Source organism: Phocoena sinus, chromosome 1 (genome assembly GCF_008692025.1).
Source record: "Phocoena sinus isolate mPhoSin1 chromosome 1, mPhoSin1.pri, whole genome shotgun sequence".
In the NCBI taxonomy this organism is placed as follows: domain Eukaryota; kingdom Metazoa; phylum Chordata; class Mammalia; order Artiodactyla; family Phocoenidae; genus Phocoena; species Phocoena sinus.
This window is the reverse complement of record NC_045763.1, coordinates 76,282,228-76,300,517: the sequence shown is the minus strand read 5'-3', so window position 1 is coordinate 76,300,517 and position 18,290 is coordinate 76,282,228. Positions and strand designations below refer to the sequence as shown.

General features: G+C 38.9%; 1 protein-coding gene across 1 annotated transcript in view; it reads left to right on the top strand.

Moving 5' to 3' along the window:
- The window catches only part of COL24A1 (collagen type XXIV alpha 1 chain), a 368,814-nt gene that overhangs the window by 303,552 nt on the left and 46,972 nt on the right, over positions 1–18,290 (top strand). Inside the window, exons 45-46 of the mRNA XM_032642687.1 lie at positions 1,031–1,084; positions 2,222–2,329. Coding sequence (XP_032498578.1) covers positions 1,031–1,084; positions 2,222–2,329 — 162 coding nt within the window. The remainder of the gene's footprint in view (positions 1–1,030; positions 1,085–2,221; positions 2,330–18,290) is intronic.

Sequence of the window (18,290 nt, the reverse complement as noted above, 5' to 3'; positions counted from 1 at the left end):
GTAGAACCCTTGATCCATATAGCTCCCTATCATCGAATTCTAACAAAATTGGATGTTTATCTCTTACAGAAAATGCCCTTTTTCTCTCTGATTATATATGCTATTTCTTCTTAAAACGTTTAAGCTCATTTTCAGAAGATGTAACATCTTCTGAAATTGTTTATTTTGTCATTGTTGTCAAATTGAATCTTTAGTACAACTGTGTTCAGATTTGAATAACTTAACATCTCATTTTGGTGGAATTATCCTGTTTCTGAGAACTTTTGATGATTTCTGAGAAATGTTTCTGGTAATGGCAATATGCTTCTTTTTCTTATTTGTGAACTAGGTCACTCTTTAACACCTTTTTCTTCTTAAAATAATTTTAGGATATCATCAGAATAATGGCATGATTTGCAAGGGCAAATTTCTAACTATCCTGGTAGACCATTACTGCTGAATCAATTATGATTTAAAATAAAATTTCCATCTCACACATGGAAAAACAAGCAATTATGTGGGAAATAAAGATCTTTTCTTTGATTTACACGTATGTTCTTCTCTGTGCTTCCAGATAAGCACATTTTAGGTTATTGGTTTATGTCCCTCACTACACTGTAAGTGCCTTGTGAACAAGAGCTTTGATTTTGTATCTCCAGCACATAACAGAATTCCTGATACCTAATAGTCAAGAAATGTTTACTGAATTAATTAAATAAGTACTTAACCACTTTCAGTAGGGAGACAAAGGCCTTGCCTGAAGTGGGGACTTTTATTTAAATAATCTATTCAGTTCCTTTTTAGAACTATAAATTAAATTCTTAAATCATAGAATTTGGAGCCAGGTGGAAATTCATAGATTATAGAGTCAAATTCTTTCATTTACAGATGAAGAAAATGACTCTCAGGAAAGTGAAATGGCAATTCCAATGATAAACAGCTAGTTAGTGGCAGGACTTGCTGTAGCCTTCAGGTCTCAGAGTTCTTTTCTATGCCTTCAGTTTAATTAAATTTATAGCAATGAGTTGACAACTGTGCTTCACATTTTTAGGGTCCTAAGGGGAAAAAAAGAGCTCCTGGCCCTTCTGGGAAACCTGGGATTCCTGTAAGTAACAGGCCTTTTTCATCTTTATTGTTTTTCTAAATAGAACTTTAGCAAGCAGAAAAGTTTGGGGCCAATTATGACGTGTTGGATAAATCAGATTGTCTTCAAAAAAATGTTTAAACCCATGCCGGAACACAGAGGGAACAAAATATGACTACTAGTTCAAAACCAAGCTTGGTGTTGAAACGGAAGTCACTGCAACTGAAGGTTGTTATTTTCCAGTGCAGGGAGATCTCTCTGTGGATTCATGCTACTATTCTTTGATGGTGAACCACTAAAAAACAGGCAACTTGCAGTCATGACTAAATGAATGGTGACAGAGGTCAGAGATTTTCAAGCATAATTGAAAAGACATGAGCTGGATTTTAATTGAAGAACTCGGCCTCTCATTTTCCTGGGAAATAGAACAGAAAGTCTTAGAAAAAAGCTTTAAATCTTTTCATCACAGAACAAAGATTAATTTTACCTTAGCCATCCGTTTCCTCTTTGGCCAAGCAAATATGTGTAGACTAGCTTATTAGCAAAGACTTCCTGCTGGTCTCCCCTAGCCAGCAGCCTGCTTTGGGTGGCCTGTGTTGTGTTGGTTCAAAAAAAGTAAAGAAAAGTGAACGTAAATTATGAGCACATTGAGATCAGAGATTCCCTACAGATTAAATCCAGTTGCCCAAGAGTACAAACAAAATGTTCAGACCTTTACTCAGTCATATAATGATCTAATTCAAAGTGGCAACTAAAAGAGCCGTAATTTATTTCTTGGGAAAATAATACAATACAGAGTTTTAGAGATGGTGAATGTCAGCCTATATCCTAAACTGACAGGTGCACATAGCTGATCTTTTCTCCACAGCTGGATAGAGCATGGGCTGGTACAATAAGAAATACCAGGAAATTACAGTAAAGTGGGAAAGGTTACACAATAAATTGCTGATTAGCTTGGCGTTTCAGTTTAGGGAACAGTTACCTGATCTGTTGTATCCAAATAGTAAATTATTAAGGAATCCAGGAAACAGGAAAAATTTTCCTGGGACAGGGTTTTAAGAATGTAACCTCCCACCCCCCAATTAAGTATAAAAGTGTTTGTCATTTAAACATCTGTACAGCATCTCTCTATAATCCAAGTAATTTTTAATTACCAAGGGACTTCCAGGCCTACCTGGGCCAAAAGGCATGCAAGGATACCCTGGAGCAGAAGGCATTTCAGGAAACCCTGGTAAAGTTGGGCTACCAGGAAAACAGGGACTTCCTGTGAGTAGATTGAATATTCTTTGCTCTTTATTTCTTATGCATAAGTATCTCTTTACTAAAACCATAGATACTTTGGCTGTCTTTCTTAACTTTGACATTGGTTCATATTGTGTTTATGATTTACAGGGAATGTCAGTGAGTACATGTTGGATGTTTTATAACTAATAACCCATATTATTAATAATTTATATTATTTTTATACATATAAAAGCTGGTACTTAGAAACAATAAAGAAGTAAAATTTTAAGGGGGCTTCCCTGGTGGCGCAGTGGTGGAGAGTCCGCCTGCCGATGCAGGGGACACGGGTTCATGCCCTGGTCCGGGAAGATCCCACATGCCACAGAGCGGCTGGGCCCGTGAGCCATGGCCGCTGAGCCTGCGCGTCCGGAGCCTGTGCTCTGCAACGGGAGAGGCCAAAACAGTGAGAGGCCTGCATACCGCAAAAAACAAAAAAAAAAAACTTTAAGGGCTACACAACCTGTGTTTTGAGTTCATCAAATGTCTTAAGCCACCTTTGGAACATTTCAGGCTTGGCAATAACTCGAGGTAAGTTCTGCCAAAATCATTTTCCCTTTACTTTTATAGCCTCACTATTTTACAGAAATTGTGTGAACATTTTCTCTGTGTTCATCTAGTGATGATGCGATGCGCAGTGATGTACATTATTATTTTTATGCAGATTTCTATATTATTTATTTGATCAGAAATTTTAAAATGACATTTTTGTCTTCATTTAGCCATTTTCCCTCTTTCCTTCCTAAGTTCATCATAATCCAGATATTTTTTGTTATCTCATGTTGTGTTTCCATTTGAAATACAAGAATAATTAATCGCATATTTCAGTAATCCAGTAAACTTTATCCTTTTACATTTCCACTATTTTTGGATATGATTATCTATTGACCTGTTTTTCTTTTCTTAAATGAATCAATCCTAGTTGTTTACTCACATGTAGCATGGGACTGTAGCAAAGCTCAAGCCCAAATTAATATTATTCTTTCACTGTGATGAATTATCTCATTTGTTTAAAAATAAGTATCAAATTATGACCCAGCCAATTTAATTATTTCAGAAATAAATATCTGGCCATATTCTATTTGGAAAGGTGAATATTTTTAAGGAGGCTTAGTATGGTTTCTATTTGCTTTGGGGACGGTATATCTGAACATCAGAGCATCAGGGTGTAAGCCCTAGAGAAATCTGACAGCCAGGCTGATATTTTGATTAAAATATATGTTTTCTAAACTTCTGCCATTAACATCAGTCTGGTTAAAAGAGGACTTCCATTTGAGATCCCAGTCTTAAAGGGAGCTCACGCCCTGAACCTTCATGTATGATGCTGCACTCTAGGCTCACCATATAAGAGTCTTAAAATGAGGTTGTGGAGTTTTAAAAATACAACAGTAAAACACTTTGAATTGGTCTGAGAGTCTGTACTTAAGTTTTACTGGGAAATGTTAGAGTGAATCTTACTGCTTTGAATAAGATTTTGAGAGCTGAAACAAGGAAAACCACATTTCAAAATATGTCATATTTCTTGCTGTGAACACAGGTTTAGTCACGGAGGTGGTATGTATGTGGATGTGTCCAGTAGTCGATAAGGCTAGAAACTGAATTGTAAATACTAATAACAGCAAATAGATTTGTTTAATTACTGGGAAGAGGGATTCATTTGTTTTCTGACTAAAATAATACTAATCCAGGTACTTATTCCAGATATGGATAATACAAATCAGGATCCTATATATATACATGTTTAATAAGAATTTCAGACATTTAGCATATAAGATATTCATCAGACACTAGTGACAGGTCAAAGTCATCCACATTTTTTACACCAAGTCACTTAATACTTCATTGTGGCAAACAACTTCTTTCTGGCAGTATGTGACACCTGAAGGTCTTCCTGGAAAGGACTGAAAATTGGAAAATAAAAGGAAAACATTGATTCAGACTACAAAAATATGAACCATCTTCTCTTGCATAAAAACAGCAATGTGGCAAGTGATTGTTATCTGCTGCTAGTTTCCAGAAAGAAAACAGACATTTTCTAACAGCTCTACATCCTTCTTTAATGGGGTAATACTTAAAGGACAGTAATATAATGGCTAAGAGAAAGCCAATACAGAAAATGGTAGATACAAATAAGATACTGATTTCATTTTAATTCTGTCTAAGTTGCATTCTAGAATCTGCCACACGGTTTTGATTGGCTGTGTGGGTGAAGGCTCATGCATAAAACCAAATCACTGGTTCCACATAGAATAAAAAAGAATGAAGAGGACTTAAAGCCAGATGCTGAAGCCATTTGCACACTCAGGGCTATTCCAAGACCCAGTTAGAACTCTAGGGTATATCAACAGGGCTCTTTGGTTGCGAACAACCAAACACGGCTATATGGATTGCCTATGTATACAGATTGCCCCAAGTTCTGCCCACTGGGAAGAGTCTCCTTCACTGATATCTTTCAGGCTTAAATGCAGCAGCAATCCACTTCTAGCAGATGTTGACATTCAATGCAGATCTATCCATAAATCAGGCCTGAACTTTTTTCTACCCTACTAACTGGTAAGGGGAATTCTCTACGAAGGCTGAAGGAGCAGTGGTAAAGCAGTAGAACAAGTATCATGGAAGTCTCAGTTGCTTGCTTGCATATTTTGTTTGTGATTTCTGGACCTGTTAGGACCCAGTCTCGATATACACCATTTCCATTTAGGAGTGAACGCTGTTGTGCCCAGCCAATTTTATGATTTAGCGGATCAAATATCACTCAGATCATAATGGTCAGTTCAGGACACATAGTCATTTGATGTCTCAGGGTCGGTTATTCAGCTTCAACCAGAGCAAGCCCAGAACTGCTTTCCAAATGGGAAATTACATTTGACAAAGAAGGCATTGCTTATGTCCAAAACCTTATGGGTATAAGCTGTGATTCTCTGGTGGGGGTTATCAAAGTGTCCATATAGCATCTCTACCAGCCACAGACCCTTTTGATATTATTGGATCTGCTCAGTCATAGCAAGGTAGCTTACACAGCATCCTGAATCTGCTGCCGAGCATTTTCGTCGGGGGCCACCCAAAACTAGCAAGCTGGCAAAGAACTGGAATTTCTCCAGAGAAGATACACGAGTGACCAATAATCACATGGAAAGGTGCCCAGCATCACTAATCATTAGGAAAATGCAAATCAAAACCACAATTAGATACCACTTTTACAACCGCTAGGGTGGCTATTATCCAAAAAAATAAAAAATTGAAAGAGAGACAGAAAATTACAAGTGTTGGTAAGTGTGTGAAGAAACTGGCACCCTGTGTATTGCTAATGGGAATGTAAGATGATGCAGCCGCTGTGGAAAACAGTATGACAGGTCTTGAAAAATTAAATACAGAATTACCGTATGATCCAGCAACTCGCCTCCTGGGTGTATATCCAAAAGAAATGAAAGCAGAAACTTGAACAAAAATTTTCCAAATGTTCATAACAACATCATTCACAGTAACCAGTAGGTGGAAACAACCCACGTGGCTGTCAGCAGTGAAACAGATAAACCAAATGTGGTATATACATACAGTGGAATATTATTCAGTCTTAAAAAGGAAGGAAATTCTGACACACGTTACCACGTGGATAAACCTTGGAGACATGCTAAGTGAACTAAGCCAGACACAAAAGTACAAATAGTATATGATTCCACTTATAATGAGGTACCTAGAGTGGTCAAATGCATAGACAGAAAATAGAATGGAGGTTGCCAGAGACTGGGAGGAGGAGGATTTGGAGAAGTTATTGTTTAATGGGTACAGAGTTTCAGTTTGGAACATAAAAATTTCTGGGGCTTCCCTGGTGGCGCAGTGGTTGAGAGTCCACCTGCCGATGCAGGGGACGCGGGTTCGTGCCCCGGTCTGAGAAGATCCCACATGCCGCAGAGCAGCTGGGCCCGTGAGCCATGGCCGCTAAGCCTGCGTGTCTGGAGTCTGTGCTCCGCAACGGGAGAGGCCACAACAGTGAGAGGCCCGCGTGCCGCAAAAAAAAAAAAAAAAAAATTTCTGGAGATGGATGGTGGTGATGGTGGCACAACAATGTGAATGTACTTAATGCCACTGAACTATACATCTAAAAATGGTTAAAATGGTAAGTTTATGTTATATATATTTGACTGCAATAAAAACCTAGCAACTTTACAGGCTACCCAGTAATTGGGTAAATGGGTTGTAGCAGCACACCCAAAGGTGGTATAGATTGACTCCAAAGTCCAGAGAGGCTCACCAAGCATCGTGCCTCTTTTATTGTGATGAGCAATGCAAAGTGCAACAACTTGTCTCTACTTTAGAGAGGATATCCTGATATACCCCCAAACCACTACTCCTAGGAACTTCTTCCATTTAGCAGTCCCATGAACTTTTTAATCCTATCCTCTGGTGTATCTTTAGGGTGCCTGTTCTCTTCCACTCTCCAGGTCCAGTTAGCATAGTGGCCTCAGTTTAATGGACCTGCCTGATATTTTGTGAGATGTCAAGACTATAAAGGTATCACTCTGGTCTATTTTATGACAGAGAGGAAAATTGAGCTGACACAGCACTGAGATAAGGCATTGAAGTGATACAGCTCTTTCTGCCTTGTGAAGGCAAGCAAACTGCCTCTGATCATCTTCACTGATAGGAATGTTGGTAGGAAGTATTTTTACTAGGTCAGTAACTGCTGTTGCTAATTGCTGTACCGTTTAGTAAAGACACCATATCAGAAACTGCAGCTGTGATTGGCATCAACACACAATTGAGTTTGTAAGTTTAAGTCTTGGAGTTATCTGGTGTGTGCACCAAACAGATGAGTAAAATGGATATGCGATATGGTAGGATCACTGCTTTTGCATCCTTCAGGTCTTTTGGCCGTAGTATATACAATTTTCCACAGGGATGTGGTGGTTAATATGAACAGTTTTCTACAGGGGTGTGGTGTTACCTTAGGTATACATTGTGGGGAAGGGGGCAGGAAGAGATAGTTGCAGGGGCTTCCACATGTCTCTTCCCTTCCTACCACAGTAGCATTTACTTTATAAGTGAGGGATTGTTACTATTCTCTGAGATTGGAGAAAATACAAAAACAAAAACTGGGCTCACAGTCCTACTGGACCCACTTGGGAAAAAAAATTGAGCCAAATCTGCATTTATCACTGTTTATCCCTTGGCCTTCATAAACCTACACTCTGACCAGAGTGCCGTGATGATATTTTGGATTTCCAGGGTTTATTATCGGTTCAAATCCAATATCTAACAGCCCCCAGAAAGGCTGAGAGTTTCTGTTTCCCCAGTGTTCAGTCACCTGGTAAATGACCACATGTCCCTCTGCAGAAGGCTTAGGGCAGAAGTCACTGTGTACACCTATGACCACATTGCAGGGTTCTTCCTCAAAGAGAACCTGCCTCCCCCTCAGTCAAGGGATTCTGATGTAGGAACTGGCTTGAGTCTGGGAACTGAGCAAGAGGCCATGAATCCCAAGTACAGTGACTTTAATTAGGATTATACCCATCAGACCTAGAATTTTTCTACCTATACATCAATATATTAGCATATGGTATATTTAATTCCTATGGATCTTTGATCAACTCACCATCAGCACAGATCTCTGCAGGTCAAAACATCTAGTCAAAACATCTTATGGCTTAGTGTGATAATTGCTTCTACCTTTTCTCTGATAGTAAAGCACTGTCACCTAGAATCTACCACTCAGAGTCCAATATTCCTATTTAAATAAGGGAACTTTATCCTTATGACATTTCTTAACACCTTGGTAAGGAGTGTTCTTTGATCCCTTTCAGGGGCCATGGTTAGAGGGTGGTTGATCAGATTGCACGTGATAAATCTGTCTCCACACTTCTATCTTCCTGAGCATTTGAACCCCTTCCTACGAAGTATTCTAGGGGAGTTATAGCATTCACCCTCATTAACTGTAGGCCGTAGTTGAGTCAAGGCTTCAAGTTGCCAATCCATCAGACTATTAATGGTGCTCCCAGATGCTTGAGCAGATGGCTATCTCCACAAGCAAGGAAGACTAAGAGGGAGTTGAGCTTCACAGTTCTTAGTCTTGCCCATATCTGCTCAAATATCCCCATCCCTTGTCTTGGAGTTCTACTCTTTCTCCACCCAGTGCCCTTATTTAGCATAAGATGTCTGGTTAGTTGAAGATGTATTTGTATACACATTCTGCAAATCTTACAGTAGTTTGGGTCCTCAGCCACATCTGCCTTGGACTATAGGAGATGAAAGACTCCTTCAAGCTGCCGTGGGGATTTTCTGATTTTTCATTATGTTCTAAGTTGAGCGAGCAAGACTTTTATTTTGTCCCTTTCTCTGTATTCTCTCTAGATCACTCAAGAGACTGCCCTCTGATCACGCAGTCTTTATAGTCACTATGTTCACCATAATGAATACATGCCAAGGCCACATGATCTGACACTTTGCCCTCCAGCAGCACTTAATCTAATGTCATGGCCAGTGCTAATTTGAATAATCATGATGCCACTGCATACCACAGATTAGGAGTGTCCGTTTACCCGCAACAAGGAAGTTATCTGAGCATTCCTTGATTATGAGCAAACCAATCTCAGAATCCCATTTGTGGGGTTAGTTTCCTGACTTCACTCTTATTACCAATTACATATCACAGTCTAGCTAAAAACTGTGGGGCAACTGAGGAAGGTTTAATAAAGGGACTACTTACAAAAATGTGAGCAGGGCTAAGGAAAACCAAGAAGAGATGCTGAAGCACCCGAGGGATAGCAACAATGGCGCATCATTACAACCCATAGGCCTGAAGAGACAAAGGAAAGGGGAACAAAATTATAGAGAAAGTAGTTATTGCCATAGGAGAGAGCCATTTAGCAGGAGTTGAGACCTTCACTAGAAGGATTCAGCCAATCCACTGCAACTCAGCAAAGGGAAAGCCAGGGGAATAAGTATTTCAGTCTCCTCCTGTCTTCCAGTCCCCTAACAGTACATCCTGTTAGCCAAACTCAACCAAGTAAGAGTGATAATAGGAACAATCTGCCCTGGCAGGGAGGCCTATTTTATCACTGACATGGTTTAGAATTGCTAGTCTGTGATGGTGAAAACAAAAGCAATTTTAAAAATTATTTTTAAAATTCACTACTTTATACATATTAGTGTATATATGTCAGTCCCAATCTCCCAGTTCATCCTAATGAGAACCTGCTGTATAGCACAGGGAACTCTACTCAGTGCTCTGTGGTGACCTAAAGTGAAGGAAATCCAAAAAAGAGGGGATAGGGCTTCCCTGGTGGCACAGTGGTTAAGAGTCCGCCTGCCGATGCAGGAGACACGGGTTCGTGTCCCGGTCCAGGAAGATCCCACATGCTGCGGAGCGGCTGGGCCCGTGAGCCATGGCCACTGAGCCTGCGCGTCCGGAGCCTGTGCTCTGCAACGGGAGAGGCCACAACAGTGAGAGGCCCGCGTACCGCAAAAAATAAAAATAAAAAGGGGAATATATGTATACATATGGCTGATTCACTTTGCTGTACAGCAGAAACTGACACAACATTGTAAAGCAACTACACCCCAATTAAAAAAAAATAATACCACCCCCCCCCCAAAAAATTCACCACTAACAATGCATTCCCTTACTGCCTTCACCAAGGGGGGGCTCCCTCCCATCCACGTGCCCTTGGTATGTCACTCACCAGTAAGGGAACCTGCTGGGTCACAGATCAGGCTGGAAAAGGGCAGATCTCAAAAGGCAAACAGAAAATATCCAGGCAACACTATTTAAGTTCATCAGCAATCTGTTCCCTGTGTCAAAAAACTACACCTGGTAAACCAAATCAGCCTATTTTCCTATGGCCAGTGAGCTAAATGGTTTTTACATTTTTAATGATAGAGAAAAATAAAAAGAATATTGTGGCACACGAAAATTACATGAAATTCAAATTTCAGTATTCATAAATTTATTGGCACACAGCCACGGTCATTTGTTTACAGATAGCTGCTTTTGCACTACATGACAGGGTTGAGTAGTTGCAACAGAGACCAGTGGCCCACATGGGCTAAAATATCTACTATCCAGCCTTTTTACAGAACAACTTGGCTGATCTCTGGTCTATTTGTATTATCACATCGTTTTTATTACTATGGCTTTGTCTTATGTCCCCATATTTAGTAGGGCAAGGCCCATTCTTTACACTTCTACCACATATATTCGAGATTAGATTTGAGTTTCTTTAAAAACAGAACATAAACTTGAATTATCACTGGGTTTGCCTTAGATTTATTTGGGGAAAATTAATCTCTTAACCTTTTAATTATCTATGTGAGATAAAATATTCTTGTCATCTTATCAATATAAGATCTTATAATAGATTTTCTCCATAATAATAATGGTAAAAAGTTATATAATACTTAGTATGTGCCAGGTACCATGATAAATGTTTTACTGTATTAACTCATTTAATCTTTACAATATTATAGATACAATTATCATCCTTATTTTATACAGAAAAAAATTGTCATTTTCATAGTCACATAGCTACAAAGGCAGTCTAACTCCATATTCTTTGTTCTTATCAATATTAAATATGGCCCCTCAATAAAGGCCTTATGTATTCTTATTTTTTATTTTATTTTCTAGTTACTTATTACTTACTTAAATATTACTGATTTAGATTACATTCTACACAACTGGATTTTTTTATTTCTAATAATTTGCTATTGTGATCCTATTGGATTTTTAGGTAGGTAATATCTTCAAACAATGGCAGCTTTAACTCTTTTCTTAAACTCATTTTTTTTCTTTCCACATAGGTGGATAGGGACCCTCAATACTATCTTAAACAGTAGCAGTAATAGCAGACCTCCTTCTACTGCTTGAAATCTTAGAGAGAATGCATCTAAAATTCCTCTATTAAGAATATTTTGCCATGTTAATTCTGTATTTTCCTTGTCCTATACTATCTTTGGGGGTTTTTGTTTCTTTTTTCTTATTTTCTGATTTCCAGTGGATAGATTGAATTCTCTTATGCAGGTTTAAAAGTTACCTATTCTCTTTCAGTTGATGTTCTTGTGGCAGCTGCCCCAAATTTAAGAACGAAATATGTCCTTGTTTAACTCTAGTGATTTGTTTAATAAATCAGTAACTGTATCTTCCCTCTAACAAAACAAGTACTTGTGTTTGTTCTCATGTCCTTTTGTTTCTATAAACCACTCTTTCCCTTCATCATTTTTTGATATTACCTTGAATCTTGACTTATAATTCTCATGCATTTACATTCTCTTTTTTTTTAACTTATTCTGATTTTTAAAAAAATTTTTATTGGTGGGGCTTCCCTGGTGGCACCGTGGTTCAGAGTCCGCCTGCCGATGCAGGGGACACGGGTTCGTGACCCGGTCCGGGAGGATCCCACATGCCGTGGAGCGGCTGGGCCCGTGAGCCATGGCCGCTGAGCCTGCGCGCCCGGAGCCTGTGCTCCACAATGGGAGAGGCCACAACAGTGAGAGGCCCGCGTACCGCAGAAGAAAAAAAAAAATTTTATTGGAGTATAATTGATTTACAATGTTGTGTTAGTTTCAGGTGTACAGGAAAGTGAATCATTTATACATATATATATATCCACTCTTTTTTAGATTCTTTTCCCATATAGGCTGTTACAAGTATTAAGTAGAGTTCCCTATGCTATACAATAGGTCCTTATTAGTTATTTGTTTTATATATAGTAATGTGTGTATGTCAGTCCCCATCTCCCAATTTATCCCTCCCCCCTTTCCCACTGGTAACCATAAGTTTGTCTTCTACATGTGTAACTCTGTTTCTGTTTTGTAGATAAGTTCATTTGTACCCTTTTTTTAGATTCCACATATAAGCGATATCATATGGTATTTGTCTTTCTCTGTCTGACTTACTTCACTCAGTATTACAATCTCTCGGTCCATCCATGTTGCTGGAAATGGCAGTATTTCGTTCTTTTTTATGGCTGAGTAATATTCCATTGTATATATGTACCATATCTTCTTTATCCATTCATCTGTTGCTGCACATTTAGGTTGCTTCTATGTCCTGGCTATTGTAAATAGTGCTGCAGTGAACGTTGGGGTGCATGTATCTTTTTGAATTATGGTTTTCTCCAGATATATGCCCAGGAGTGGGATTGCTGGATCATATGGTAGTTCTATTTTTAGTTTTTTAAGGAACCTCCAAACTGTTCTCAATAGTGGCTGTACCAATTTACATTCCCACCAACAGTGTAGGAAGGTTCCATTTTCTCCACACCCTCTCCAGCATTTGTTGTTTGTAGATTTTTTGATGATGGCCATTCTGACCTACTTTCTCTTTTTATTTCCTTTGTTTCTTTTTTTAACATAGTAGTAAACTTAATTAAGCTATTCAGTCACTATTACTCTCAGTATTCCTTATAGAACCTCCTGAATTTGTTTTTATTATTATTTGAGTACTTCCTCCAAAAAGTATTTTCAATGTAGGTGTTTGTGAGATAAACCTTCCAAGGCCTCATATGCCAACAGATATCTTTATTATCCTCTCACATTTATATGATACATTCAGCACTGTACTGGAGCTTCTACTAATGGTTCTAGTCAGTAAAAGAAAAAGAAATAAAAGCCACCCAGATTGGAATGGAAGAAATAAAACTGTCTTTATTCACAGACAACACGATCATCTATGTAGAAAATCCTTCAGAATCTACCAAAAAAAACCCACTAATAATTGAATCTAGCAAGATTGCAGGATACAATATCAATATACAAAAATGAATTGTAGGGGCTTCCCTGGTGGCAGTGGTTGAGAGTCTGCCTGCCGATGCAGGGGACACGGGTTCATGCCCTGGTCTAGGAAGATCCCACATGCCACGGAGCAGCTGGGCTCGTGAGCCATGGCTGTTGAGCCTGCGCGTCCAGAGCCTGTGCTCCACAGCAGGAGAGGCCACAACAGTGAGAGGCCTGCGTACCGAAAAAAAAAAAAAAAAAGAATTGTATTTCTCTATACTCAATGAACAATCAGAAATTGACATTTAAAAAGCAGTACTTACTGTATCAAAATGGGATAATCTGACCCCCAAAAACTGTGCAAACTTGATACTGAAAACTGTAAAACATTGCTGACAGAAATTAAAGAAGACCCAAATGTTAAATGGTGTATACACTATGTTCATGGGTCAGAAGACTCAATACAAATAGCAACATAGAGAAGGGGCAGTGAATGGACATAGGGAGCAAATGAAGAAAAACACACACAAATATTAGATAAACAGTGGAAAGAAGGTCCAGAACCAAGTGGTGAGGAATTCTAACATTTAGAAGTCAGGTAAAGAAGGAAGAGGAGATGACAAAGGAGTGTGAGACGGAGTCGCCATAATAGATAGGAGAAAAAGAATGTAATGTCATGGGAGCTTAAGAATATATCAAGGAGAAAGTTATCGACTGTGTCTAATCATCATGAGAGAGTTTGTTGGACATGTGTTTTATTCTGTTTTTGGTTTTGTTTTTTGGCTACTCAGCATCTTGACCCCATTTTTATGTTCAAAAATTTTTATGTTTCCTTTCTTTTTTGAGTCTTGATGGCAAGCCACCTTCTACTACTGAAGTCAAAAAGTCTAGACTCTTACCTTCCACTCCGTCTTTGAAACAAGAATGTAGGCCTATGACCCAGGCCTAAGAAATCAGTTATATTCACCCACACCTTCCATTGCAGAGTTAGTAAGACAGAAGCAGCGATAATGGAGATTCCGTTCTGGTGGCAGTTGCAGTAACTTTCAGTGGCACTCAGTGTCCAAGGATGACTGCGGTCAATGTCCAGCAGCTGGTCTGGTGCTCACTACAGTATCTAAATTCTGGCTGCCTAGTCTTCTTTTAATTCTACCCATTTTCCAAACCTGGTTTTCTAGATTTATCTGTGATTATATGAGCTACTCAATATCTTTTCAGTAAATTTTTTGCTTAATTGGTTTTTGATGTTTGCAAATAAGGACCGCCCCCCCCACCTAATACAGAAATCTAACAAGATAAAATTATCATCATTGTATTTTAGTATATGGAGGTCATTGGTAACTTTAGCAAGTGAGTATTTGATTTGATTAGTGGGGTCAGAAACAGGATTGGAGTGCTTGAGGAGTGAGAGGGTATGAGGAAATCAAGATATGCAGACAATCGAATGGAGAAAGTTGGCTCTGAAGGAGAAGGTAGGGCAATAACTGGAGAAGAAACTGAGGCTAAGGTAGAAAGTTATTTTTAAATGAGCGAGCCTTACCATATTTAAATGCTAGAGGGACTTAGTAGAGATGGAGAGACTGAAGACTTAAAATCAAGGGAAAAAAGAATCTGAGTATGAATTGGTCAGATAACAAAACATGCATATTCTAACTCCACTTAGTAAGTTATTCTACTTCTAATTGGAGGTCATTAAAAAAAACAGATTCTGAGCCACATATCCCTTTATATATGACTAGTATAAAAAGCTCATTGAATTCTGTGGTGAAAAAATTGAAATGAATTACAATAATGTTGAATACTGCTGCAGTATACCTCACAGGGCCATGAAGTTGAGTGGCATCTGGTATTTCCATTAGTAAGCAATTAGGTATCAGATCGTAACTCATTGTCTCCTACTTTTTAGCATTTTCAAAGAATGTTAGAAAAGATTTACATGCATACTTAGAAATCAGGATGTCATAAGTACTGAAGCATTTTGTAACCATTGAAATAAAAACAAAATAACTTTCCCTTGAAGAATCCCCTTTCAACCCCAAGGTTTACACATGATATTGGTATTTATGAATACGGAAATACTTTCCACAAATGTTTCTGCTCCCTGTAGAATATCTGATATGAAATTAGTTATAATACTTTATAAGGGACAAGTCTGTTCAGTGAAATTAGGTACAGTGGCTAAACTGGTCATTAGGAAAAGTGATTTCTAAGATAATTATTTCTGAAACCTACTATGGTAATAGAAAAACTGCTTAAGAGAAAGTAATACTAGCAAATTCCCTGGAATATTTTCAACAAGGATAAGGACATCTTTCCATTGGTCTTTTTTTTTGTCGTTGTTTCTTTTTTTCAAATCATGGCACCATAGTGCTTTTTGGCTTACCTTTAAAGACTGCTGGATTTTTCCACTGAGAAAAATATTTATTCTGGGATTTCTAGCATTATGCAACTGCCTGATTTTCCTAAACAATGTTCTTTCTTTTTTTTTGATGTGGCCAAAGGAGTTAAAGTATTCCTGGCACATTCACACTGCAGTTTCAATGGTTTTTTAAAGTCATGTGACTATAACTGAAGGATAGTATTGGGGAGGCTCACAGTTGACTATGTGAATTTCCTTCTGTATAAATGAGTGTTTTGAGACTAGGCAACTTTAGCACATCTGTAGTAAATGAGTCTACCATGCTGTTTTCATTTATGAAAAAGGAAAACAACTTTTCCCTGCAAAGATCATAAATCTATTTGTCATCAAAATGAAGCCTTACCCATTTTTTTTATTTTTCACTGCTGCAACTATAAAATTGGTTATTGGAAAAAAGGGAAAGAAACAAAACTAACAGCTTGACTCAGGACAAATCAAGGCCTTTCAATCTTTTTTTTTTTTTTTTTTTTTTTTTTTGCGGTACGCGGGCCTCTCACTGTTGTGGCCTCTCCCGTTGCGGAGCACAGGCTCCAGACGCGCAGGCTCAGCGGCCATGGCTCACGGGCCCAGCCGCTCAGCAGCATGTGGGATCCTCGCGGACTGGGGCACGAACCCGCGTCCCCTGCATCGGCAGGCGGACTCTCAACCACTGCGCCACCAGGGAAGCCCAAGGCCTTTCAGTCTTGACTATGCACTTTCTCAGGTGAACATAGGCTTAAGTGTTGTCTAAAATGAGATGCTTGTCCTAAAAGAACGTTGAAATTCTTGCATTTTCCACTTGTGAATTGTGTCCAGTCTAAGAAGGAAAAACACACTTCATCAGCCCACTCATGAGCCAAGCATAGAGTAGCAGGAGCCCTGTAGAAGCCTCTGTTAGGAACACCAGCAGTCCTGGCATCCCTCTGGGTTGTGTGTTCTCTAGTTTATGAGCTGGTCACCCTAAAGAAACTTCTGTTTCCAGGAAGATATATTTCTTAGTATTTTGGAGGAAGAAACATACCGGCATCAGCCAGATCTACATTCATCAAATCCTGTCACCTCTTGATTATTAAGGGGTTGATTATCCAGTTAGGGTTTATCCTGATTGCTACTTTCTCTCTCTTCTCCACCCTCTGCTTGTTTTGGCCCATTTACTGCTCATTAGGAACTGTTCCAGAGCAGACAGAACTCAGCCTGTCTGGCTGCTTATTAGCAACAAAATGAAAGACTCGCTAAAGGAAGTAACCTTCCTAGTTGCCGCTTCAGTGACTCCGAATCCAATAAAGTTCATACTCTTTGTGGAATATTGTTCCTTTAGGATCTGGCCTGTTTTACATTTCCAGTCTTACATTCTACCTTACTATTCACATGTGCTGTGTATTTTAGTCTAACAGTTATTAAATAATATGTGCCAGGACGGGGAGATCAGCTCGGTGCTTTGTGACCACCTAGAGGGGTGGGATAGGGAGGGTGAGAGGGAGACGCAAGAGGGAGGGGATATGGGGATACATGTATGCATACAGCTGATTCACTTTGTTATACAGCAGAAACTAATACAACATTGTATAGCAATTATACTCCAATAAAGATGTTAAAACGTGCAAAAAAAATTTTTTTTTAATACTATGTGCCATGCACTATTCCAGGTGCTGAATATATATGATGTTGTTTAATTCTCACCAAAACCCCATGACATAGGTATACCTATTATCTTCAGTTTACAGAAAAGGAACCTGAGACTCACAGTAACTCGCCCAAGGTCACACAGACAACAAACAATAGAGCCAGAATTCAGAATCACACAATCTAGATTCAGAGCCTGTGTTTTAACCACTGTGCTACACTTTTTTCAAGTATGCTTAATATCTTAGACATTGCCCCAAATTCTGTGTATTTCCCTCACTTTCATGGCTTTGTACGTGTAATTTATTCCCTCTGCTTGGAAGACTCTTCCATCTTTCCCTAGGAGGAACAACTTCTTGATCTTTCAGGACTCAATTGAACTGTTATCTCTTCCTTGGACTCTCCAGTCAAAGTTAAGCATGCCTGCTTGAACTTCTGTACACGCTGTACATTGATTCCATCAGAGCATGGCTCATATGGGTTCTAATTACTGATCTTCATGTCTTTCTCCCTCAGGCATTTGTAAACTTCTATAGAACGTGGATTCTGTTTTATTTGTCTTTGTATCCCTAGCACTTAGCATAGTGTCAGTCCCATTTAGAAGAAGCTCAATAAATATTTGAAGAATAAATGTCCTTTGCATAATAACTATGACTTTGGGAACCTGAGTTTAAAATTAAGATGTGTTCGCTACTTAAGAATCACCTATAAAATTAGTACAATAATATCTAATTCATATGGTTTTTATGAGAACCAAATGAGATCTTGTATGTGAAGTGCTTAGTACGGTGCATGCACTTATTGAGTTACTATCTTTTCATAATAATTTTCATGGCTAGTCTAACATTCAGTGAACAAATATTTGTTTAGTACGTAACAGTGTTATTGAATGAAACTTGGATCCACTAGCCTGCACACAGTAAAGCCAATCTACTGACACCACGTTGTGGTGAAGGAAAGTGCAACATTTATTGTAAGGCACCATACAAGGAGTCCTGGTCAGCTAGTGCTCAAAAAGCCCAAACTCCCGGATGGGTTTCAGCAAAGCATTTTTAAAGGCGAGGTGAGGGAGGGGTGTCACAGGATATGTGATTAGCTCATAAAAAATTCTCTGGTTGATGGTGAGGTTACAGGGTGGTGTGTCAGAGGGGTTAACATTATCAATGCTTAGGCACCTGTGGGACTGGGGGCTATGTGCTCATGGTCATCAAGTAG